Source organism: Lolium perenne, chromosome 6 (assembly GCF_019359855.2).
Source record: "Lolium perenne isolate Kyuss_39 chromosome 6, Kyuss_2.0, whole genome shotgun sequence".
In the NCBI taxonomy this organism is placed as follows: Eukaryota; Viridiplantae; Streptophyta; class Magnoliopsida; order Poales; family Poaceae; genus Lolium; species Lolium perenne.
In genome coordinates, this window is record NC_067249.2 from 97,602,226 (window position 1) to 97,628,278 (window position 26,053).

General features: G+C 42.7%; 1 protein-coding gene across 1 annotated transcript; it reads left to right on the plus strand.

Annotated features, from left to right (window-relative positions):
- Positions 1-3,071: 3,071 nt before the first annotated feature.
- LOC127307390 (cyclic nucleotide-gated ion channel 1) lies at positions 3,072-12,947 on the plus strand. Its single transcript, XM_051338118.2, is given in 9 exon segments — positions 3,072-3,252; positions 3,935-4,070; positions 4,292-4,823; positions 5,474-5,686; positions 6,569-6,773; positions 6,776-6,845; positions 6,969-7,080; positions 11,231-11,467; positions 11,968-12,947. Coding segments are annotated over 8 exon segments (2,097 nt in total). The 5' UTR covers positions 3,072-3,252; positions 3,935-4,041; the 3' UTR covers positions 12,667-12,947.
- Positions 12,948-26,053: the final 13,106 nt, after the last annotated feature.

The following is a 26,053-nucleotide window of genomic DNA, read 5'->3' on the forward strand; positions in this document are numbered from 1 at the left end:
GTCTAATTGTATCCAACGGTTCCGGTTATCAAAACACTCTTTGATTCTTTCTTCTTGCTCGGTTCGATCAGCAAAAGGCCACGGTGGGGTGCGGCTCGCCGGCACAATATTTTTTTTTGAAACGAGGCAAAAGCTTTGTCTTTCATTGATATAGAAGAAAAGAGTTGGCCCGTTTATGAGGAAAACTGGCCGAAAAACCGTACAACACGACACCACACGCCAGCCCCGAGGCTGCGCTCCACACGGGTCGACGACCAACCAGGTCGACACCACACCTCAACGCAACAGGCGGAGGCGAAAAGACCGGAGCCACCGCTCCAACTACCACACCGACCCCGAGGCCGCGACCCATCTAGCCGAAGACGAACCCGCCTCCACCGAAACTGCCAAAACACACCACAAACCCCTCTGACCAGCGGACTTCCAAAGCGAGGCCCCAAGAGGCAAAAGCGACACGGTAGTTGGAGCGGTGTCCATACGCACCCGCCGCAGTAGGGGAAGCACACGCGCAAAGCCACGACAGGAAGCCGCGACCGGATGTCTTGCAGAACTGGGACACGGGGGCGAAGTGACGGGCACGGCGGCGCTCCGCGCTCGCGCTGCCGCAGCAGATCGAAGATGAGCAGCTTCGCCAGCATCGGCCACCTACCGTCGACGCGCCCCAGCCCTGGTGCGGAGGAAGGCCCCGTCGTCGTGAGGGTGGACATCATTCGCAGCAACCGCGAGACGTAAAGCTCATGCCAGAGCACCCGCTCTGCCACGGAGGGCAAGCGGCGGCTGAAACGCTCCACCACGCAGAGTGCCTTCGCTCGGGTCCCAGTTGAGCACACGGAACAGCAGCACCAACACCTGCTCAGCGCCCTCTGCTGTGTCGTCGGCGCGGGACCAATGCTCGTGCCGTTGCCGAAGCGCAGTCCTCAGCTTCCGCGTGGCTTCGCTCATGATTCCCTCCGTCATGGGGCGCCGCTGGATACCAACCCCTCATCGGAGCAACCGAGCCGCGGCGGTTCACCGTGTTGGCACTTTGCTGAACGAACCAGGAAAGAAGAAAGAATTAAGGAGTACCGTTGGATAGATCAATTTAGCTACTGTACCTGTACCTGTACAGTAGCTACTCTACTGCAGACGATCCGCGCCCCTAACCTAGCACCTTTCATGCACAAATAAGCACTAGTGCTTAAGGAAAAATTTGGTTTATTTTTTGTGAGCACTCTTCAAGCACATCATATTGTACATGGCCTAATAGAGCTCATAGTCCTACTCTGATGGAGGATGCGTCACTGTAATCAGTCTTTATTATATTTTTAAGAACCGCACTAAACCTTGCCGATATACATTTTTATTAAAACATATAGCACAAGGTGCCCGACTTCAAATTAATAAAGCCACACGGCTAGGGTATAGGGATGCTGAAGAATGACTTACAACTCACATAAACACCAGCAAACAACTTACAACAGCACTAAACCTTGCGGACACAAGTGCAAGACCTAAACTAACAGAAGTTCAAGAATATAAACTAAACTAATGTGCCAACTGAACATGGAGGATATTACGAAAATCATATATATTTACAAGAATCAAAATGTTTCTTAACCATATCTTGTAGGAAAGTGTTGGGCGTCCCCCGGGGGATCTGATTTCAAATTTCCCCGGGTCGCCGTTTGGATCACTCATCTTGGACGGTCGATCTGGTTTTACCGAATGTAGCAAAAACACTTCCCGGCAGCAAAAAAATAACTCGCTTTTGCTACATTGTAGCAAAAAACGGTTCGCCCCATGAAATAAAAGAAAAAGTCTAAGCTCGCCGGAATCTCGCCGGAGACTCGCCGGAAACCGCGTAGTAAAAAAATGCTAATGTAGCAAAAAATAGATATCATCGGAGACGTTGACGGGGAACTCGCCGGAGAATTCACCGGAGACCTTGCCGGAGACCCCAGTAGCAAACACATTTAGCAATTGTAGCAAAACCGTAAAAAAAATGTAGCAAAAAAATTATTCATATATTGCAAATACTTGGAGACATCAATGGTGACCTCGTCAAATGCAGCAGCGCCATTCAAGGTTGAAGCAACTCCATGCAACCGAAGGTAGCAATGCCTGGAACCGCCGCAGCAACGCCCGACACCTAAGTTAGCAAAGCTTCCTCCGCCGGTAGCAACCTCGAAGGGCTAAGTTAGCAAAATCGGTCTTCACCGATAGCAACACCGAAGGCCTAAGGCAGCAAACTTCCGAAGACGCGCGGTGCCGGCGCATGGTTGTGCTTGTAGCACCAAAGCACCTCCGCCCGAGATTTCCGAAGTCTGCAGTGGTTCCCGGACAGCCGAATAGCGCCGGGAGAGGAATGTCCAGAAGAGAAGGTACCGGCGGCGCGCGCGGCAGAGCCCACCAGGGACACGGCAGCAGCCCACCAAGGACGCGGCGGCAGCGCGCGCCGCATGAACTCCATGGCGCACGCATCGAGCGGCAGGGAGGCGGCCGCACACGGAACTCCATGGCGCACGCATCGAGCCGCCGGGATGCGGCAGCCGCGCGACTCAGAGGAGGCTCCGACGAGCGGCCGGGAGGCTACGCCGGCGAGCGGCCGGGAGGCGCGCGCGTGGCACGGGAAGCGGCGCCGGCGAGCGCCGGGAGGCGGCGGCGCGTGGCTCGGGAGGCGACGGTGCGTGGCATGGGAGGCGGAGCCGGCGAGCGGCTAGGAGGCGGCGGCGCGTGGCTCGGGAGGCGGCGCCGGCGAGCGGCTGGAGGCGGCGCCGGCGAGCGGCTGGAGGCGGCGGCGCGTGGAGGTTGGGCACAGGAGGATAAGGCAGAGATAGGAAGAAGAAAGAAAAAAAAAGGAAAGAGTGTGGGGCCAGGCATGTGGAGCGATGCGTGCATCTAACGGCCCTCCACCCGGGGGCTGAAAACGCGTGATCCCCCGGGGGAATAGAATCGTTTTCCATTTAAAAACGGTTTTCACTTGTGTGATTGTGAAATCCGAAAGGTCCTTTCGGATTACCGTACTGCCAGACGGACCGTCGTGACTCGTGAGAGAGACGGCCTTGACTCATTCGTCCCCTCGCCGGCTGCTCGGTCTGGTCGAGCCGGAGTCCATCATCGTGCAGCGGAAGCCGGCACGACAGCAAAACCGCCCTTGACACGCCGCCGTCTCCTCCGCCCCCTTCTGGTCATTCCACTAGCTCCCTCCACTACCACCTCGCCCCCCTCCCTCACCGGCCGGCGACGATTCCCCAACTCGGACCTGCCGTTCGGGTAAGCCCTCTGCTGCTGCTGCTGCTGCTGCTACGGCGGCGTCCCCTACAGCCTCCGCCGCAGCTCCGATCCGCTCTCTCTGCTCGCAGTTAGCTCAGATCCATTCCTGCGCCCGACGTGCCGTCTCGCAGGACCCGTGATCTCCCTCTGTAGCTGCCCGTGCCCGCGCGATGCTCTTTCTCGGCTGGGGGCGAGTCACGAGCTTGTTCCAGCGAATTTCACCATCTCCAGCGATGCGGCCTTGTCGTTGTTGAGCCGCTGCTCTGCACGGAGTTAGTGGTTAGGTGGAGGGACCGCTCCTTCGCTTAGGAATTGGGAATTGTTGTTTCCGTCATCGCGTCGTTCCGTTCTTTTGCGTCTGGCCCTCTTGCTACAAGCTGAGGAATGAATACGTGTTTCTATTCACAGAAAGCTGTCCATTCCCTAGACTGAAAAAACACGCTGCTCAGATTGCAGATTGAACGATTGGCTCAGGTTTCGTTGATCTAATCAATGAAACCGGGGATGCTGATCCCTGTAATCTAAAAAAAAGATTGAAAGATTGGATTTTCATGGGTTACACACAGTCTTGCGTTGAATTCTTAGTTGTATCTTCTGCCTTCAGAATTTTGTCCAGTTCATTGTACTTGGCTACTTGCTATGTTATCGAGTATTCACGAGTTTTCTTTCTGTGCCTTCCTAGGTTTCTTGCTCATTTCCGGATGTGATTAACGGAGAATGCTGGACTTGAACATTTGATCCATTGCTGCCAAGGCCCTCTTTTTCCTCTGCTGGTGGTAGCAAGGCTCCATGGCTTTCGGAGAAGAGAGATATGTGAAGTTAGTTTCTGCCCTCTCCATGGACTAAAGACTTTGTTGCTTTAAAGAAAAACCTAAGTCAGCTTCATTATGGTTTACAGAAAGTTCATATTCTATAGGGTTCCAAAGTTTTTTGTTGTTGAGATTTATAGATCTCCAAGTTAATGTTATAAGTAGTCTCAGAAAAATAAAAATGAACAGTATTCTGGCTTGTCTAAGCTGTCCTTTGTTTTTTTTTTCAGATTTCAGGACTGGAGGTCTGAGTATTCTGTCAGTTCAGAGAGGGTAATTTCAGAAGAAAGACATAATGCATTTGACTCACTAAAGGATAAGACTCTAGGAGCCTTGTCATTCTTTGGGAACGTTTCGCATTCTGAAAACCTGAACAGATCAACTCCAGAGGAAAAGAAGGCAAAAGCAAGAGTTCTCGATCCTCAAGGGCCATTTTTGCAAAGATGGAACAAGATATTTGTGATATCATGTCTTATTGCCGTTTCTGTGGACCCATTATTCTTCTATATCCCTTTGATTGATGGTGACAAAAACTGCCTGTATCTGGACAGGAAGTTGGCAAGGGTAGCAAGTATCCTGCGCTTTTTCACAGATATCTTCTATTTGCTGCATATGATATTCCAGTTCAAAACAGGATTTGTTGCCCCATCTTCCAGAGTATTTGGTCGAGGAGTCTTGGTCGAAGACACATTTGCAATAGCAAAGCGGTATCTGTCAACATATTTCGTGATTGATTTTCTAGCTGTCCTACCCCTCCCTCAGGTACTTCATATGTCACTGTGTATTAACCTGCAAGAGTGGAAGTATCTAGCATGATGTGTTTACTAAACCAGCGACAACTAATATGGAACGGAGGGAGTAATTTTGATAATTTTTTTGGGATCCATTAAAACTCATTGTATGCTTGCAATTTTGTACTAGTTTGCTCATGCAAAATTATGAAGAAGGCAGTAGTAAACTGTTGCCCTTAGCTAAATTAGGGTACTTTAATTAATTTGTTGGACTTAATGGCCCGGAGCGCATTTACATATGGAACATCCATGTAATGAATTGCAGCACTGGGGAATCAAAGCCTTACTGACTCAGCAATGAAAGGTTTAGTGCAGCTATGCACAGAATTGTTAAGTGCTGATAAGTTGGATTGGCCAGGCGAATGTTAAGTGGGGGCATTCCATAATTAGCATGCTGACAAATAAGCTAATGGTTAACAGTTCAGTTTCTTGGTAATTTGGTATGTTTGAAGCTCTGAGGCACATGCAAGGCATGCCAACAAGGGCACATACTTTTAACCTATAAAATTGAATAATTGAGCGTGCCATTTTTAATTTTGAGTGGAACAATGTCAAAAAAGTCCTATGTATGAATCTCTTTTGTCATAAAGCTTTAAATGACCACACCATTTTCATAACCAGGTATTTGTATTGATAGTGCTCCCCAATCTCCAAGGTTCAGAGGTTATGAAGGCAAAGGATGTATTGATGATTATAGTTACATGTCAATATGTGCCTCGACTAGTCCGAATAATACCACTCTACCTTCAAATCACGAGGTCGGCTGGTATAATTACAGAGACGGCATGGGCTGGTGCTGCTTTTAACCTTTTAATTTATATGCTCGCTAGTCATGTAAGTTCTCTACTCGTTACCTAGTAAGAAGAATGATAGTTAAATTATTGCTTTTTTCCTTCTCTAAAATGAATTAACATATTCGAGTTCTGAACCCATGCTAACTGGAGTTCTGAACCCATGCTAACTGGAGTCTGTTGTATCTAGTTTTTTGCATTATATTTATTCTTGGTGGTAAGTTGTAACCCAGAAGAATTGCTTAATAGTTCTGTACTGTGGCTTGAAAGAATGTTCTTGAATGAAGTTCAGTTTTGAGCCCACATCAACACAGCTAAAAATAATTGGTGCATTTGGGAGATGGTATAAAAAGTTTAACCTAGATTCATGATCATTAGATTCTTTTTGTTAGCTTTGACTTCTCTTGGCTGTGCGCTCATAAAAGCACAGGGACAATGTTTTCTAGAACATACTGTAGCACGTATTCATAGCACATATATGAAATTGTCATGGTGAGATACATTACTTTGCAAATCATAAGCCGATGTGTATTGGGAGAATGATGGTGTCATTTACTACTTTGTGCAAATCAATCCTTGATTGCCACTTGATTTCTTCATGTGATTTCCTTTTGAAGGAGCAAACATGTCCAAAACTTTGCATCTTGTAAGATGCCTAAACTATATATTGTTTTAAATGTTAGCAAGTCTATTCTAAAACAAAGCGGCTTGCATGAATCACCCTTTTCTATTTAGACCTGGAATATTTGATCTGATGTGATTGTGATATGGGGATGCTGAGCATATTATCCAAAAGCATGTACTTGTTCACTTAGAAATGTCATACCTGAGAACTTTGTGATTTTAGACCAGCCTGCATGCTACTGTCGATACACTTGTTAGCCATACTCAAGATATTTCTAACTGATGTGGTAACTGCTTGCAGGTATTTGGAGCTGGTTGGTACCTTCTTTCCGTTAAGAGAGAAGACACCTGTTGGAGAGATGAATGTAACAAGAGAGGCCTAGGTTTTTCATCTTTATATTGTGGGAGTACCACAGCTGGAGAGAATGATTTTTTAAGAGATGTTTGTGCGACAAATGGTGACGCTGACATAGACCCAATATTTGGAATTTACCAACTGCTCTTACAACTGTTTCACAGTCGACGAGTTTCTTTGAGAAATTTTTCTACTGCTTTTGGTGGGGTCTGCAAAGTCTAAGGTTTGCCCACCCCTCCCCCAACAACCACACAATTTTCTTGTTATCAGTTTTCAGTTTGTGTTCCACCAAGGAATGTTGAATTGAGTTAGATATTGTATTTATGTATTGATTTGCCTACTGCAGCTCTCTTGGTCAAAATCTGAAAACAAGCACTTACACATGGGAGAATTTGTTTGCTGTTTTTGTCTCGATATCCGGTTTAGTCTTATTCGCACTCCTTATTGGTAATGTGCAGGTAAGTCTTTAACATGGACGCCAGCTTTTTTGTATTACATTTATTGTTGGCGTAAGTTGTATTAATTCATTACTGCAACTAGATTAATACCCCGGATGTTGCTCCGTGAATTTACTGGCGCACATATGGGTCTCGATGACAACTAAATAAATCCAAAAGTATCAATTGTATTACGTAGTGGATTTGGTAAACAATGAAAAAAACATGAACGAAAATGCACCTTTGAAGTTGTACTCTGTGTAAACCTTGGGAAGGAAACAAAGCAAATTGGTGCAAAGCCAACATATATTTTACATTATATTGACATTCAACTGAAAGAGCAAAGAAATAATTATTAATTTAGAGGGGAATGAGGAAACACATACTTCATTGTTGGCCTTGGGGAGATTTACTGGTTGCTCTCATGACCGGATAAATATGGCTCAAAGAGCACCAGTATGGCCACCGCCAATAGCAAGAAATACCCCTGAGGAAGCGTTGTGGCATCAAAATTGATGGTGGATAACAAAGCCATATGTGAATAAAAGAAGCTGAAAACTGATCCCATTTGTATGCACCCACAGTACATCAAATTAAATGCTTCCTTGTAGTCGATCCAGACATTAGATGAATTGAGTAAAAAACCTCTGAAATTTCTTTCTTACTTAGTAGAACCATTCAGGCGAACATCTCTCAGGCATCAAACAGAATAAGAATGAGAAAAGGGTATCTCTCTGTCTTTCATGGATGCATTTTTTTCTGCATGCGCCTACTAAAGTTGTACAGAGGGAGAAGCATGAAATTGGAAGAGGGAGCAGCAGCAGACGGAACCACAGATTGCTTGAACGGCACCTAGCTGTCACTCGAGTATTAACATTTTGTTCAGGTCCCATTCGAACTGCTGTTGCAGCTTTGACTGTCCCAAAACTGGTGGGCGGGCATGGATCATTCATGGGCGCCACAGGCGGCTGCCCCTGCCGTGTGAGCGAATCGGCAAGTCAAAGAGCAACAGGTACTGAAGCCGACGAAAATAGAACGAATCACAATGGGTTGAAGGTGTTGAGGGTGAGATGATAAGATGGGAGGGGAAAACAAAAGAGTATACAGGTGAATTGGAAGAAGGCGAGCAACAGACTGAAACTGGAGAAGAATACGAATAGCTGGGGACTTAACCCCTTCATATGCCTGCATCGAATTAAATCCTAAGCTCTTCAGTAAAAAATAAATAAAGTTTTTATGCTTGGTTTGCCTGAGCGCTGCCACTATGCTACAACAGGATGGATGGTTGGACATGCAAATCCGACGGTTGCAGTTAAGTGATGATGTGGATATGCTGCATGTGAAGATAACAACTTAAATAATCTCTAGTGGGGTTTTGCTTTATAAGAGATATAGATACATATGAAGTAATAAGGGCAAAATTGTGCCTTTCTCTGGCATGCTAAAAGCACACCACAATCTAATCTAGGACGTGTTTCCCCTTATGTGTATGTGTAGATCTGGGCGTTACTTCATATACCGTATCATACGGTGGCATGTACATGGAATATATGAGTATATAAGATCACCTAAGTATTACATATATACTACTCCCTCCGCTCCCTTGCATGAGGCGTTTATATTTTTTGCAAGTTTTGTCAAAAGTAAGGCATGGGTTTACAGTTCTTGTGATTTTTTCCAACGTACCCCTCCGTGCTTTAGTCTTGCATGCACCTCAACTGGCCAATAATTAACCGTGCATGCAGTTTTTAAGGAAAAAATGATGTGCATGCAGCTCTAATTGGCTTTGCATGTGGCCTAGGCTTCAACAACACATGCAGAATTAATGGCAGCAAGTAACGTGGGGTCGTGGATCCTGACAGTTAGTTAGGCTAGTCATAGTGGGGAGTAACTTAGACTAGTAACATGTCATATGTTACTAGTTTAAGTTACTACCTCCATAGTGGGTAGTAACTAATATGTGGTGTCATGCATTGTGCCATTTACTATGGTGTAGACTCAACTTGTCTTGGGGTGTGTGATGTTATGGTAACATAGCTAGTTACCACCCCACTCTCTTTCTTCATTCATTGCCATGCCATGTCACCAAAATGCCTTGAGTTGTGTGATGTTACTAGCTAAGTTACTCCCACTATGAGCAGTCTTAGGGAATTTGCTGCGGCTACGAGAGGAAGGGAGAGAATTTAGGAGGAAGTCACAGATTTATGAGGGGCAGGTTTAGAAACTAATCTCGCCGCGTGGTTCTTCTTAATCGTCGTGCGAATCTTATTAGGCCTTGTTTACGGGAACGGAGGGAGTACTGAAATGTGGTAATATAGTGTGCATACTGTTTAGACATTCCTTTCGAAGGTTTTTAATAAAATTGCATAACACTCTTGCAATTTTTTTATGTAGATTGCGTTACCATGTCTTAGAGTTAGTAGATGAGTATGCTTAAGTGACAAAGAAGTATATCAAGTTTATTTAGGTGGTGTAAGAGACATGGAGTAACAACACCCGGTGGTACCTTGTACTTCCCCTCTAATCTATTCATTTGATTTTAGTCATTTGCTTGGGCAAATGTGAAATGAAACTGTAGCTGGAGAGCTTTGATTTTTCATCCATAAAGCTCTCAGTATGATAATTGATAAATACTATGTGAACATCACGATTTTCTATTTTTCTTTATCCAAATCCATGGAAGTTAGATGACTGAGTGGTACTTTGAGCTACATTTTCCATAGAAAATAATAATTTATATGTTGCTGTTGTTCTTGTCTGAATCTGCGTTTGTATTACTATCCATCGATTGGTTAGTATCCGAAAAGGTCTTCGTTAAATACGTTCTGCTAATCTTGGTAACATGGATCCAAAGGAACCTCTTTCAAAATGCATGCAGTGGTGGTACCATTTGCCTGAAACAGCTAGCTCCATAGGCTATTTCGTACTTTTGTAGCATAGCATCAGCTATGAAGAGTTGACGTGTCGTTGGCATAGGCGTGACAACCGTTACCAGGTTCATGATGATGTTAGTTTTTGATTATTATATATATTCAGGATTTGCTACCCAGCTTCGTTAGTGTGCACCCCTAGATTTAGCATATTTTGTGTCGATACTCTATGCAACACTATACTCTCCATAATGTACACATCTACATGACTATGTCTAGCTTATACTTGTTGAAATATATTGCTCATCCTTCTCCATCAGTTCGAACTTTTGGATGAACTGGCTGATGCATGCAATTTAATATGGTCTTATAGCCAAGAGGTGTCGAGTTCAAGACCTGGCCAACACACTATTAAAAAGAATAGTTGCGCCTACATCGATCCCACTGAGTACTGTTGAATACTTGAATATTGCCCACTCTTCTACATCAGTTTGGATTTTTGGATGAACAGTGCATGCAACTAAGTATAAAAAAAATTCACAATTATGCGATATCCGAATCCGAACTGCATTGACCATGTCCTAGACAGTAGACACGGAACATCAATCTTTAACACCTTTGACTGTTTGGAGGGTTTTTCACAAAGCTATAGTTATTCTGTGTATCCAAATGTTGATTCCAAGGTACCTAGCTCCTTGAAAAAGAGTTTTTTTTTTGTCCCAAGCTTTACAATGGGGCAAAGCTAACATGCCAAAGATATCTAACCTGCAGTTCCAGGAGATATTAATTAAATTTCAGCACTTAATACTAAATGGTGCATTCATAAATATTATATGAAGCCATCCTCTACTATCTGTCCGCTGCAGAACACACATTTTGCATCAACTTCGAAATTCTTCAAGTACCCTATATCAGTGTTATATTCAAGTACCAGGCATAAGTCCAAGCCCTCTAGCAAGAGTCTAGACTAGTAGCCTTTACAGTAGGCACCATAATCATGTCAGCGGCTAACAAGAGCTGGTACTCTAGCAACTTGATTATTCTCAGAAAAATATGGGATAACAGTAACATGAGATTCTGCAACCAACAAATTATAACTGATCTGTATTCTTTTTTATGTATCATCATTTCTTATTTCACTTTAGAGTGGCTCCTGATTATTTGTCCAGTGTGTATTTGTTATTATATATGTAAAGGCTGAAGTACATTTTAAAAGTGTAAGCAGGAACAGGTATTTTAATTATATATTTACCGGGAACAAGTATTTCAACAAGTCCTAATTCCTTCTTTCGATTTTGTAGACCTATTTACAATCAGCCTCTGTGCGTATAGAAGAAATGAGAGTGAAAAGGCGCGACACGGAGCAATGGATGGCACATCGACTACTTCCCGAGAACCTCAAGGAGCGAATACTGCGTCACGAACAATACAGGTGGCAAGAAACAAGAGGAGTTGATGAAGAGGGCCTTCTTATGAATCTTCCCAAGGATCTTAGGAGAGAGATAAAGCGACATCTTTGTCTATCACTTCTCAAGAAGGTATGTTCTCACATCTTTTCATTTTTAGGGAAATCTCATACTATATCCTTACATGGTTCTACTGTATTTTATTATAGCTTGATTATCCCTGTCCAGTATCACATTTATTGTCGGGGGTCACACACACTCACCGTCCCAATGGAAATATACCGAACCATACCAATGCAAACGTTCCAGTTTTGAGAAATGCCACCAGATGTATCAGTGTCATGTCATGTGAGACCTGGACCCACACTCATACTCACATCCAACAGTATTTTTCAGAGTTGAAACTTTGCAGTGGCATGGTTCCAGTATTCCCATTTCCAGTGCTGAGCTCTACAGGCTGAACTGTACAAACTGTATCAAATCATATGCGGAAAATTGGATATTCTTGACACCTACTGTCCACCCGTTGCATATGCAGTAGAATTAGTGAGGGTTTTTAAATCACACAGTGAAAGCTCCAGGTTTGACAGTTAGTTAGGTCTCTCGGCTTAGCCCTTTTCCACTGTTTGCAGGTTCCTATGTTTGAAAACATGGACGAGCAGCTCCTGGATGCGATGTGTGATCGTCTAAAGCCCATGCTGTACACTGAAGACAGCTGCATAATTCGAGAAGGAGACCCAGTGAATGAAATGCTATTCGTCATGAGAGGATATTTGGAGAGTACGACAACAAATGGTGGGCAGAGTGGTTTCTTCAACTCCAATGTTCTGAAAGGGGGAGACTTCTGCGGTGAAGAGCTCCTCACTTGGGCTCTTGACCCCGCTGCAGTTTCGAACCTTCCCAGCTCAACCAGGACAGTGAAGACGTTGTCTGAAGTGGAAGCCTTTGTTCTGAGGGCCGATGACTTGAAGTTTGTGGCCACTCAGTTCAGGAAACTCCATAGCAAACAACTCCAGCACACTTTTAGGTTCTACTCACAACAATGGAGAACCTGGGCCGCTTGTTTCATACAGGCAGCTTGGCACAGATATTGCAGAAAGAAGTTGGAAGATGCTTTGTTTGAGAAGGAGAAGAGGTTGCAAGCAGCGATCGTAAGCGACGACTCTACCAAGCTCAGTCTTGGCGCGGCACTGTATGCCTCGCGTTTTGCTGGCAACATGATGCGGATCCTACGGCGTAACGCCACCCGAAAGGCTCGTTTGCAGGAAAGAGTGCCTGCAAGGCTGCTACAGAAGCCGGCAGAACCCAACTTTTTTGCTGAAGGAGAGTAATTTTTCTAAGACAGTCATGGTCCAACCGGTAAAAGTTTGCTCCTGCACCCCAACTCACCAGTTGACTCAGATTTATGATTGGATGTTGTACATAGATATCGCTTGGTTTAAAGCTTTGTGGTTTATTTGATGTATAATTCAATGTGTAATTGTTTTTGTTGTTGTCTGTACATGTGCTATCTTTGTATACGGAAAAACGGGATGCATCTGTTATAAGCGTTCCACACTGCATTCGTACCACATATTTAGGAAATGGGAATTTGTGTAAATGTGAATGATCATTTATTCGTCCTTAAACCCTGCAAGATATATTTTTTAGATTCACTAAACCCTGCAAGATGATACGATAGCATACATTTTTGTATGGAACTATGGAATGGGTCAAAAGTGGGAGTATGATGTGGCACCCTCAAAAAAATATGTACTCCGTATTAGGTGAGATAGATAATCTGCTGGGGAAGGAAAAAGACCTTTGGTCTGTTTTTTGACATTGGGGTGAGATTGGTTGTCTTGGTGAAGATGCTCGTTCGGAAATAAGTTGGGAGAGAAATTGCTCAAACATGACCCTTTTAAGTGAGAATGCCTTTGCAATTAAAGGTACAGGGATCTTACAGTTCTCGCATATATGCTGCCTTTGAAGATTTGAACTCTACCTTTTAAGGAGACTTTGAAAAAACTAACGGAAGTGTTGCTCTAGGGAGGCTGCACTAAAGGGTTAACCTCATGCTGGCCAGCGAGAGAATAAAAAGTCGAGGCCATCGTCTGAAGCATCTCTCTACCCATTGTATGTTTGATTTCTCCAACCCGCCATTTTCAAGAGGGCATCGCTGTCCACCTTTCTTCTTCCCGCCCTTTCCCCCCAAGTGTGCATCTCTCACACACGAGTCTTCTTTCAAAGGAAGAACTGGGCATATATGTCTCCTGGACTTTTTTGTCTATCTTTTCTTTTGACACTCTGTGTTAGATTATTAGGCAAATTTCGTGTGAGTTTAATTACCAAAAGCAACATTATAGATGCACAAGCATACTTAACCATACACATCAGACTAAGCACATGCATCAGATCTAAACATGGAACAAGTCAGTGCAAGGTAGAAGAGGAAAAGCACGTACATCGCGACCGGGAAAGAAAACAGCAGCCCTTATATACCACTCCAACTCTCTCCCAACTAGCAATGTGGGACTAAACTTTGTCCCCCAAGACTGTTCCAAGCTGCCAACGTGATGGGCCTTGAGATTTCAGGAATTGTAGACTACATGGGCTGCCTAACTGGGTTGCAGCCCATCTACATTCAACAATCCCCCACCAGATCTCATATGCACATCAGATGACACATTAGTTCCATTCACTGTTTAATATACCCGCACTTCGTGGAGACCGTTAAGTTGAACTTCCACCTAGGCAAGGAGCTACGCTTGACTACAACCGAACAATGGATTATGCCTTGAATTGTCGCCTTTGTGTAGCAAGTTTCGCTCAATGCCGGCACGGTACTAGGCTACCATAGCCTTCCCATCGGGTGGAGCTTATAAGTCATACTCCTCGGCCCTTCATGAGCTTACTAGAGATTCACCCAAATCTCCCACATTATGACCAGTAGTGTCACTCGTATAGGTGTGTACTTTAAAGATCGCCCTCTAGGACAGCGTCTTCGCTCATCAAGAGCCGCTCAGAACACATTAAGACATTGTCAACCTGCCTTACAGTAGCTATGAGAGAATTGCATCTGCAGCGGAGTGGGAGTATTAAATTTTCTCTCAACTCAGTTGCTCCGGTTTGTTTTCCTAGGTCGTAGTTCACGGAATTTCCGATCACATAGGTTGGGTTACCCCCTCGGCAACTCAAGTGGGTCTCAAACCCATCTCCCTCGATGCAAGGTCTATCATATTTCTTGATAGTCCTTTTGTGAAAGGATCTGCCAGATTTTTAGCACTTTGGACATAATCCAATGCTATCACTCGGAGTTCTTCAGTTTTCTGACAGACTTCAATCTCCAATTGATATGTTTGGAACTTTTCATATTATCCTTAGAACTTTTTTACTTTGATAATCACAGTTTGATTATCACAGTTCATGAGGATGACCGGTATTGGTTTTTCAACCATAGGCAAGTCCATCAAGAGCTCACGAAGCCATTCTGCTTCGACAGTAGCTGTATCTAATGCTGTGAGTTCTGCTTCCATAGTTGACCTCGTTAAGATGGTCTGCTTGCAAGACTTCCAGGAAACAGCGCCACCACCAAGAGTGAAAACATATCCACTTGTGGCCTTCATCTTAACATCTGAAATCCAATTGGAATCACTATACCCTTCAAGTCCTCTTGGATACCCGGTATAATGAATTCCATAACTCATGGTCCCTTTAGATAGCGCATCACCCTCTCAAGAGCATGCCAATGATCATCTCCCGGGTTGGCCGCAAACCGGCTAAGTTTGCATACAGCAAACGAGATATCAGGCCTCGTAGCGCAAGCTAAATACATGAGTGAACCAATGATCTGAGAGTATCTCAATTGATCTTTAGTTGCCTTTTCATTATTTCGAAGCAAGACACTAGGATCATAAGGTGTGAGAGAAGATTTGCAATCAGCATAGTCAAATCTGCTCAATACCTTCTCAACATAATGAGATTGCACAAGTGTAATCCCATTATTCCCATCTCTCAATAATTTGATGTTCAATATACACTAGTAGGAAAAGCCTCATCAGTGGTGCACAGAAAAGTGATTCTGTGGCGCATGAACTTCGCCACAAAAATAAGGTTTCTGTGGCGCACTGTCCCGTGCGCCACAGAATTATGGTTTCTGTGGCGCACATGGTGTGGTGCGCCACAGAAATAAGATGTTCTGTGGCGCACACGTTCCAGATGCACCACAGAAAAAGGTGCGCCACTGAATTATATTTTGGTGCGACACAGAACATTGTACATGTATACTCGATTTTATACTGCCTGGTGTATTATACAGGTTTTATACAGGTTTGTACATAGTATACAGGTTATATACTTCTTTTTTTTTTTTTTGGGCAACTTAAAGATATATTCATTTCAAATCATTTACAAGTTACAGACAATAATGTGCAAGAGTGCACATTTAGGTTGCTGATTACAGCAATTACATGGCATTGATGTGAAGGATGTTTAGAACAATTGTAGAGATAAACTCTTAAACTGCGAATTCTGATAGCCTGTTGTGCAAGATTGTGAGCTTCCCTGTTGTTCTCTCTCCTTATTTTAATGATTCTGGCTTTCAGTCCCTGAGAGTGTTTGAAAAACTGATTAAGATTTGGTCTTATGCTCCAATGCCCAGGATGATTAGCTGGATCCCCTCTCTGAATTGCTTGTGCTAGAATTAAGCTATCAGTTAGGAATCTTGGGTTTTGGACTTGTAAAGCTTTTCCGACTAGCGCTGCCGCTTCCATCGCTTGAGCCTCTGCTTGCAATGCTGAGTTGGCATTTGACGTCGCCTGAATATAGATAGCTTCATGATCTTCTCTATTCCATTTCAAGTAGATTCCAATTCCAGTATTTTCCTTTTGGTTTGAGCCTGCAGTTATTGGTATTACATTGCAATTCCAGGCTGCATCAGTGAAAATGTTGGGACTTCCTACTGTTGTTTTCCAATCACGTTGTGGTTGTTTGTAGCTTTTTTCAATTTCCTCCTTTGTTGTTTTCGTTGGCGTCTTTGTTATGATGAAAGTTTCTTTTTCTGCCTGGAGTGCTTTTGCTTTGTACAGGACTTGCATTGGACTGCACTTGATTTTGTTGAATAAGAGATCATTTCTTGCTTTCCAAATGCTCCAAAGGATACTTAGGATTGTTGGAATTGACTCCTTGTTATTGTAGGACGTGAGAATGTAGCCTATGATTTCCTGAATATGAGTATTTTCTAAACGTTTCAGTCCTTCAACTCTGAGACCAAGTGGAGAAGCAAACCAAACAGCTTGAGAAAATTTGCAATCAAAGAAAAGATGGAAATCATCTTCATTGTTGCCACATCTAATGCATCTTTGATCAATATGTTTAGATCTCGCTGCAGCTCTCAAACCAGTGGCTATTGCTCCTCTCATAAGCCTCCAACCAAAAACTTGAACTCTTGGTGGGATGTTATCACATTTCCATATTTCCTGGAGAATCTTTCTTGATTGAGGAGAGATAATTTGATGTGGTCCTGCATTATGCCCATAGAAGGATGGGTCAAAAATTTGATAAGCACTTTTAGATGAGCAAATACCTGAAGGGGTATATTTCCAGATCAAGACATCTTCTCCATCATCATTGCAAATAGGAATGTTTGCCACTTCATTAGCTATATGGCTACCAAATAGAGTAGTGAGTAGAGATAGGTTCCAGGTTTTTGTGTTAGGTACCCATAGATCAGAAACAGAGTCAGGGTAAACGAATTTGTTGTCTTGAATGTTAAGAAGACTGTGGATGTCTTTCCAGAAAGGACACCAAGGTTCGGACCATATACTAGTGTTGCCTCTTGATAATTGATAAGTTGTAGCATTAGCAAGATGGTCTTTTACTTTGAGAATAGATGTCCAGAAGGCTGACTTGGGGACTTTAGTATTGGCTCTCCAAAAAAGAAGTGTTGTAAAAATACTTTGCTTTGAGAATTTTAGTGGTATTGCTTTCCGGGGTTGTAGCTATTTTCCAAGCTGCATTTAGAAGAAGAGCCTTATTAACTGCTTCAATATTTCTGATTCCTAGGCCACCTTCTTTTTTGGATTTGCAAATTTCTGTCCAGGCTTTGAAATAGATTGGCTTGGTTTTGTTTTCTTGTTGTATCCCTGTCCACCAGAAGTCTCTCATGATGGCATTCATTTTAGCCAATATTTTCTTTGAGAAAAGAATATTGGCCATATAATAAACTGGAATTGAAGAGAGAACCGATTTTATAAGCACCAATCTGGCCGCATGCGACAGTTTATTTGCTTTGTAGCAACTGTGCTTGGATCTGATTTTTTGAAGAACAAATTCATATGCTTGAGATCTGTTCTTGGCTGGTAAGATAAGAGGGTGACCAAGATGTATAGATTGATTGTTCATTTCCTCAACCATAAAGATTTTCTTAATTAAGGTCTTCTGAGCCTCATTGACATGTTTGCTGAATAGGATGGAGGATTTGCTCCAATTTGGAATTTGGCCAGATCGTTTGCAAAAAGTATTTATAGTGTTCCAGATCGTCGCTGCTTCTCTCTGATTTGCTTGACCACATACTAGCAAGTCATCAGCAAACATCAAGGAATATATAGGAGGACAGTTTGGACCCAATGAAACTCCTTGGATATTTTTGTTTAGAAGTTCTTCTTGTAACTCTACAGCTAATTCATTGATTGCTATAACAAAAAGATAAGGGGATAGAGGGCAGCCTTGTCTTATGCCTCTTTGTCCTTTAAATTTACCATGATGATTTCCATTAATTATTACTGAGAATCTAGAATTTGAGATGCAGGCTTTAACTAGATTTATAAAGTGCTCACTAAATCCCTGTTTTTGAAGAGCCATGAAAATGAAATCCCATTCTATTCGGTCAAAGGCTTTTGCCAAGTCTATCTTGATCATAAAAGCTTGATGTTTCCATGAGGATAAGGAAAAGGAGTGTGTTATTTCCTGTGCCACAATCACATTATTGGAGATCCTCCTTCCTTCTATGAATGCTTGCTGAGCATCTATTATTCTGTTTGGGAGATGTGGCTTCATTCTATTGGCTAGAGACTTGGCAATAATCTTATAAATAACATTGCAAAGGCTGATAGGTCTAAAGTCCTGAGGAGTGGAGCAATGCAACTTTTTTGGAATCAAAGCAATGCTAGTTTCATTTAATTGTTGTGGAAGGTATCCATTGTGATAGAAATTTTGTACCAGCTTAGTTATGTCATCTCCAATCCAGTTCCATGCTGCTTTATAGAATGCTGCATTTAAACCATCAGGTCCTGGAGAAGCTTCATTCCTCATTTCTTTTAGAATGCTCCAGATCTCTTCTTTATCTGGAGTGGAGTTGGTGTAGTCATCCTGTATAATCCCTGTGTACAAAACATGCGGAGTTTGACCCATAGAAGTAGTAGTAGAAGAAGAGAAGATATTTTTGAAGTAACTCACAAAACATTGCGCTATTTCTTCAGGATCTAAGGTGGTTTGACCCTTTGTGTTATTGATGGAGACTATTCTATTTCTTCTTCTTCTTTTCAGGACAGAATTATGGAAATACCTTGTATTTTTATCACCATGGATGGCCCAATGCTTTTTTGCTCTTTGTTTGTAATATTCCGTTAGCCTTGTCATAGTTTGATCATATGAAATTAATAGCTTCTCTTCTTCATTATGATCTTGTTCTTGGATGGGCTTCTCTTGGATCTCTTTAATTTTCTGCTCTATATCATTCAACTGATTTTGGAGTGGTTTCTTTTTCTTCCTCCAATTCTTTAAGGCTCCTGCAAGGTGTTTAGTTCTTGTGGTAAAAGGCTGATTCTTTGAAGTATTCCAAGCTTGCATTGCTGTTTCCTGAAAATCATCTTCAAGTAACCACCAATTCTCAAATTTGAAATAATAAGTGGGCTTTTTAAACTTGGAATGGAGAACTGCCATCACCGGGGCATGATCACCTTGCAAAATAGGCAAGTTGTATATGTTTACATTTGGGTAAAGATTGCTCCACTCTGCGTTTGCTAAAAATCTGTCCAGTCTTTCATAAAGAGGTTTAGAGGAATACCTTTTATTGCACCAAGTGTAGGCTGGACCATTGTAACCTAAATCAAATAGACCACAATTTTTGACAAGAGATCGAAATAAGTGCAAGCGAGAGTAATTAACATCATTTATATTACTTTTTTCTTGGGGATACATAAGCTCGTTCAAATCCCCCATACAAAGTAAAGGCTTCCCTCTATTTTCATCGACAAAAGCAGAGATTTGATTCCATAAATCTCTAGTTTTGGAGTGACTAGGATCTCCATACATGCAAACTAAGCAAAATGCTTCTTTAGTAGAGGTATTTACAAGGGACGCTAAGATTAAATTATTACTGGCGCTTTTGATCTTGAGGTCAATGTCGATGTCCCAAAGCAGCCAAAGTCCTCCGTAGCGTCCTTCGGATGGCACTACAAAGCTGTTGGCCATATTAAAATGATTGGATAGATGAACTTTATTGAATTTAGAGGTTTTTGTTTCAGAAATAAATGTCACCTTAGCATTTGTGGAGTACATCAACCTGGCAAGATATGACATTTTGTTGCTGTCAAGGCTCTTGCCTGCACCTTGACAGTTCCAACTTATAAGACTCATTGCGCCCGTGGCGCCTTGAAGGCTGGCGCCGCTGCCTGTTCTTCTTTTTGTGAGTTTTCCTCATTCTCTTCCATGTACAACGTTTCTCTGTTGTTCCCTGGATCTTTGTTAAGTTGATTCTGAACTTGGTGAGTTACATTGACTGACTTGTCAAGAGAATTCGCTAGACTGGTAGCTAATGGTTTCCAGAATTGGTTCTCTTTTGGGATAAGATCAGAGGTAGATGCTTGCACATATTGGATCTTTTCATTACACCGATGCCTTTTATATGTTCTGAGTTTTTTCCGGCTACATGGAGGGGGCTGTGATGTTCCTCCAGTAAACCTGAATGAACATTGATGCTGCTGCTCAAGAGTCTGACTTGACTTCTGAATTATGTCACTATTTTCTGGAACTTGCTGTTTGCGCTTATGCGGTGGGCAATACACTTTACTCAGATCAGCAGCCAGAGGATGCTCTGTTCTCATCTCTGCATTTTGCATTTCCTCTTGAATTGGAAATTTCTCTGGTTCAGCATGTCTTTTTAGCCTCTGTTGTGGGGTTGGATCAATTACTGATTTATGCTTGAAAAAAGCTGCTTGGTTAAACTCTGGTTGAGCGAATAATGGGTCGCCAAAGAAGGAAGTTGACTCTAGTGTCAACTGAGCTTTAGCTTGGTTGCTTGTAAGACCAAGTTTTTCAGTGGCCGTGTTTCGATCTTCGTTCTTATCTGAGATTTTAAATCTGGACAGCGAGAGTTGGTTTGCTTTCGCTGCTCTTTCCATTTTGAAGTCTCTTCTGAATTCCGGCGCCAGACCTCCCACTATATTTGATTGTTGGAAAGCTTCAACTGGGATCTTTTTTGCTTGGGAAGTCCAGATTCCTATATTTGAAAATGGAACTGAGGAAGTACTGACGTTTATGCTTTGGAGGTGCCTGATTAACTTTGTCCTGTTTGGACAATTTTGCACTGAATGAAACATCGTGGCCACGTAAAATACAAATCCTCTTTACTTTGTCATAGTTCAAGTAAAAGAGAATGTATTCCTTTGGCGATATATAGTACTTTACCTTATCTTTCACTGGCTTCTGGATCTCCATTCTTGCATATGCTTGGATATAATCCTTCCTAACTCGTCATTGTGATTTACGGTGGTGGATGCAAGTCTCGAAGGCTGGGCAATATTGTCTATGACAAATCTCATCAGCACTTGGAGTTCGAATCTTTACGGCACTCCATAGACTCTTATCGGTACATATATGAATCAAGTGGTAGTCCTCTACATCCCTGTCTGCATCTTTTGGATTTATCCATTCAAACAAAAGATTATCACTCTCCACTGACCAGGGTTGCCTTTTGAGCACAAAATCCATAGCATCTTCATTTCTGAAATAAGCTACATACATGGCTGGTTTTATTTGTTCAATAACCCAGTAATTTCCTCCCCAAGCGCTAGACATAGTATCATTCAGAACTTTCAGAGGGATGTTTCTTGGCGTACCTACTGAGCTTGCAACTTTTATTAGCAGCTTGAATGGTGAGCTTTCTTCTGGCTTCTGTATTTCTTCCCCTTGATAGCCTAACTCTATATCTTCTGGGATTGTGATCTGCAAACTCCTCATAATAGCTGTTAAATCCACTTCTTCTTTGGCAAGGTGTTGATCTGCTGTTAGGCTTGTGGATAAATCTCTCTGCTTCCCACTCTCTGCTTGATGCTTCTTCCATTCAGCTTCTTTTCCTTTTTTGATATTGATTTGTGCTAACATCTCTCCTGCTTGCTTCAGCATATTGCTTTGCTCCAGGGCTTGGTTTTCTTCAAAATCGTCATCTGCTTCTTCCAGGTTCTCCGGGAGATCTGACAAGATCCTTGGGGAAATGTGAATCGCACTTTGGGTACAGTGGATTGGGGGATTGCGGTTGGGGTCTGGTGGGTGAGGATGCTCCATGGGGGCGAAAGGGAGGGAGGGGTGGGGAGGAGGGGCGAGATGCTGGATGGCGAGAGGGAGGTCAGGCGTCGACGGCGGGCTTGACGGCGGCGAGCTTGCCGGCGGCGGAGGAGAGTTCTAGAAAGGGCTCGGGAGAGAGAGAGAGAATCGCCTAGAAGGCACCAGTTACGGCATACCGCCAGACAGTAGAGAAGTCTCTAGTTAACCTTAACAAGGTAAAATTTAACGACCTGTATACAGGTTATATACAGATATAATATATACAGATATAATATGGACACATATAACATAGCAACATTATACATCATCATCACATTACTTAGAGCCCGATCGATTTATACATATAGCTCCATACAAATCACAATCCATGCAAATTAATTAAGTTCATCATCTCTAGATACAAATGAAGTGACACCGGCCGCCGCCTACACTAGGATGAAATAGAGTACAGCCGCGACGATGGTGAGCAAGAGCGAGAGCACAAGGAAGGTCTCCATCTTCATCTTGCTCTTGTTCGACTGGTGCTTCCTCCGCTTGGCAACCGCCTCGTGTCTAGTTGGGTACCCTTCGTAGCAGTTGTCGCTGAACTTGTGCACCTGTTTCTTGCACTCCTCCCACTCCTCGTACACTCCTGGAACCCGCCCCTCAAACACGATGCTTGTGACGGTAAAGCACACGTCCGTGGGAACCCCAAGAGGAAGGTATGATGCGTACAGCAGGGAGTTTTCCCTCAGAAAGAAACCAAGGTTATCGAACCAGTAGGAGATGAAGTCCACGTGAAGGTTGTTGGTGACGGAGTGTAGTGCGGCGCAACACCAGGGATTTCGGCGCCAACGTGGAACCTGCACAACACAATCAAAGTACTTTGCCCAACTTAACAGTGAGGTTGTCAATCTCACCGGCTTGCTGAAAACAAAGGATTAAACGTATGGTGTGGAAAATGATGTTTGCTTGCAGTAAACAAAATAGAACAATGATTGCAGTAGATTGTATTTCAGATGTAAAAGAATGGACCGGGGTCCACAGTTCACTAGTGGTGTCTCTCCAATAAGATAAATAGCATGTTGGGTGAACAAATTACAGTTGGGCAATTGACAAATAGAGAGGGCATAATAATGCACATACATATCATGATGACTACTATGAGATTTACTTAGGGCATTACGACAAAGAACATAGACCGCCATCCAGCATGCATCTATGCCTAAAAAGTCCACCTTCGGGTTAGCATCCGCACCCCTTCCAGTATTAAGTTGCAAACAACAGACAATTGCATTAAGCACTGTGCGTAATGTAAACAATACAAATATCCTTAGACAAAGCATTGATGTTTTATCCCTAGTGGAAACAGCACATCCACAACCTTAGGGGTTGCCGTCACTCTCCCAGATTCAATGGAGACATGAACCCACTATCGAGCATAAATACTCCCTCTTGGAGTTACAAGTATCAACTTGGCCAGAGCCTCTACTAGCAACGAAGAGCATGCAAGATCATAAACAACACATATATGATAGATCAATAATCAACTTGACATAGTATTCCATATTCATCGGATCCCAACAAACACAACATGTAGCATTACAAATAGATGATCTTGATCATGATAGGCAGCTCACAAGATCTAAACATGATAGCACAAGAGGAGAAGACAACCATCTAGCTACTACTATGGACCCATAGTCCAAGGATGAACTACTCACGCATCAGTCCGGAGGCGGGCATGGTGATGTAGAGCCCTCCGGTGATGATTCCCCTCTCCGGCAGAGTGCCGGAGGCGATCTCCTGAACCCCCCGAGATAGGGTTGACGGCGGCGGCGTCTCTGGAACTGTTCTGGTATTCTGGCTCTCGGTGATAGGGTTTTCGCGTCGGGAGGATTATATAGGCGAAGGGGCAGAGTCGGGGACGCTCGAGGGGCCCACCCCATATGGCGGCGGCCAGGGGTGGGGCCGCGCCCCCCTATGGTGTGGCCGCCTCGTGGCTCCTCTTTGTCTCTCCTTCGGACTTCTGGAACCTTCCGTGGAAAATAACGCCGTGGGCTTTTGTTTCGTCCAATTCCGAGAATATCTGTAAACTAACTTTTCTGAAATAAAAAATAGTAGAAAACAGGAACTGGCACTGCGGCATCTTGTTAGTAGGTTAGTCCCGGAAAATGCATAAAAATGATATAAAGTGTGAATAAAACATGTAGGTATTTTCATAAAACAAGCATGGAACATAAGAAATTATAGATACGTTGGAGACGTATCAAGCATCCCCAAGCTTAGTTCCTACTCGCCCTCGAGTAGGTAAACGATAAAAAGAATAATTTCTGAAGTGACATGCTACCAACATAATCTTGATCAACACTATTTGTAAAGCATATGAGATGAATGAAGTGACCCAAAGCAATGGCCTATAGTTTGCTAACAAAAAGATAATGACCAAACAACTGAATCATATAGCAAAAACTTTTCATGAATAGTACCTTCAAGACAAGCATCAAAAAGTCTTGCATAAGAGTTAACTCATAAAACAATAGATTCTTAATAAGAGGTTTTGAAGCAACACAAAGGAAGATTTAAGTTTCAGCAATTGCTTTCAACTTTCAACATGTATATCTCATGGATAATTGTCAACACAAAGTAATATAATAAGTGCAATAAGTAAACATGTAAGAATCAGTGCACACAGTTGACACAAGTGTTTGCTTCTAAGATAGAAAGAAGTAGGTAAACTGACTCAACATAAAGTAAAAGAAAGGCCCTTCGCAGAGGGAAGCAGGGATTACTCATGTGCTAGAGCTTTTTATTTTGAAAACATGGAAACAATTGTGTCAACGGTAGTAATAATTCATATGTGTTATGTATAAAACCTCCTATAAGTTGCAAGCCTCATGCATCGAATACTAATAGTGCCCGCACCTTGTCCTAATTAGCTCGGACTTCCATGGATTATCATTGCATTACATATGTTTCAACCAAGTGTCACAAAGGGGTACCTCTATGCCACCTGTACAAAGGTCCAAGGAGATAAATCGCATTTGATTTCTCGATTTTGATAGATCTCAACTTGAGGACATCCATACCGGGACAACATAGAAAACAGATAATTGACTCCTCTTTTATGCTTTAAGCATTCAACAACAGATAATATTCTCATAAGAGATTTGAGGATTAATGTCCAAGCTGAAACTTCCACCATGATATATGGCTTTGGTTGGCGGCCCAATGTTCTTGTCTAACAATATGCATACTCAAACCATTTAACTCATGAAAAATCTCCCTTACTTCAGACAAGACGAACATGCATAGCAACTCACATGATATTCAACAAAGATGTAACAGGTTGATGGCGTCCCCAGATAACATGGTTACCGCTCAACAAGCAACTTATAAGAACTAAGATACATAAGCGACATATTCCATACCACAATAGTTTTTTAGGCTACTTTCCCATGAGCTATGTATTGCAAAAACAAGGAATGAATTTTTGAAAGGTTTTAAAGGTAGCACACAAGCAATTTACTTGGAATGGCAGAGAAATACCACATAGTAGGTAGTTATGGTGGACACAAATGGCATAGGTTTTGGCTCAAGGTTTTGGATGCACGAGAAGCATTCCCTCTCAGTACAAGGTTTTGGCTAGCAAGGTTGTTTGAAGCAAACACAAGTATAAACAGGTACAACAAAACTTACATAAGAACATATTGCAAGCATTATAAGACTCTACACTGTCTTCCTTGTTGTTCAAACACTTTTACCAGAAAATATCTAGACCTTAGAGAGACCAATCATGCAAACCAAATTTCAACAAGCTCTACGGTAGTTCTCCACTAATAGATTTAAATTACATGATGCAAGATCTTAAACATGATATACTTGAGAGCTCAAAATAATTGCCAAGTATCAAATTATTCAAGACAATATACCAATTACCACATGAAGCATTTTCTGTTTCCAACAAAATAACAATAAGTGCTGCGGCTTTCAGCTTCCGCCATGAACATGAATTAAGAACAAGAACACAAGTGTTCTTATGAAAAAGCGGAGCATGTCTCTCTCCCACACAAGGATTGCTAGGATCCGATTTTATCTAGAGAATGAAAATAACAAAATGAAAATAAAAGCACACAGACGCTCCAAGTAAAGTACATAAGATGTGACGGAATTAAAATATAGTTTCACTAGAGGTGA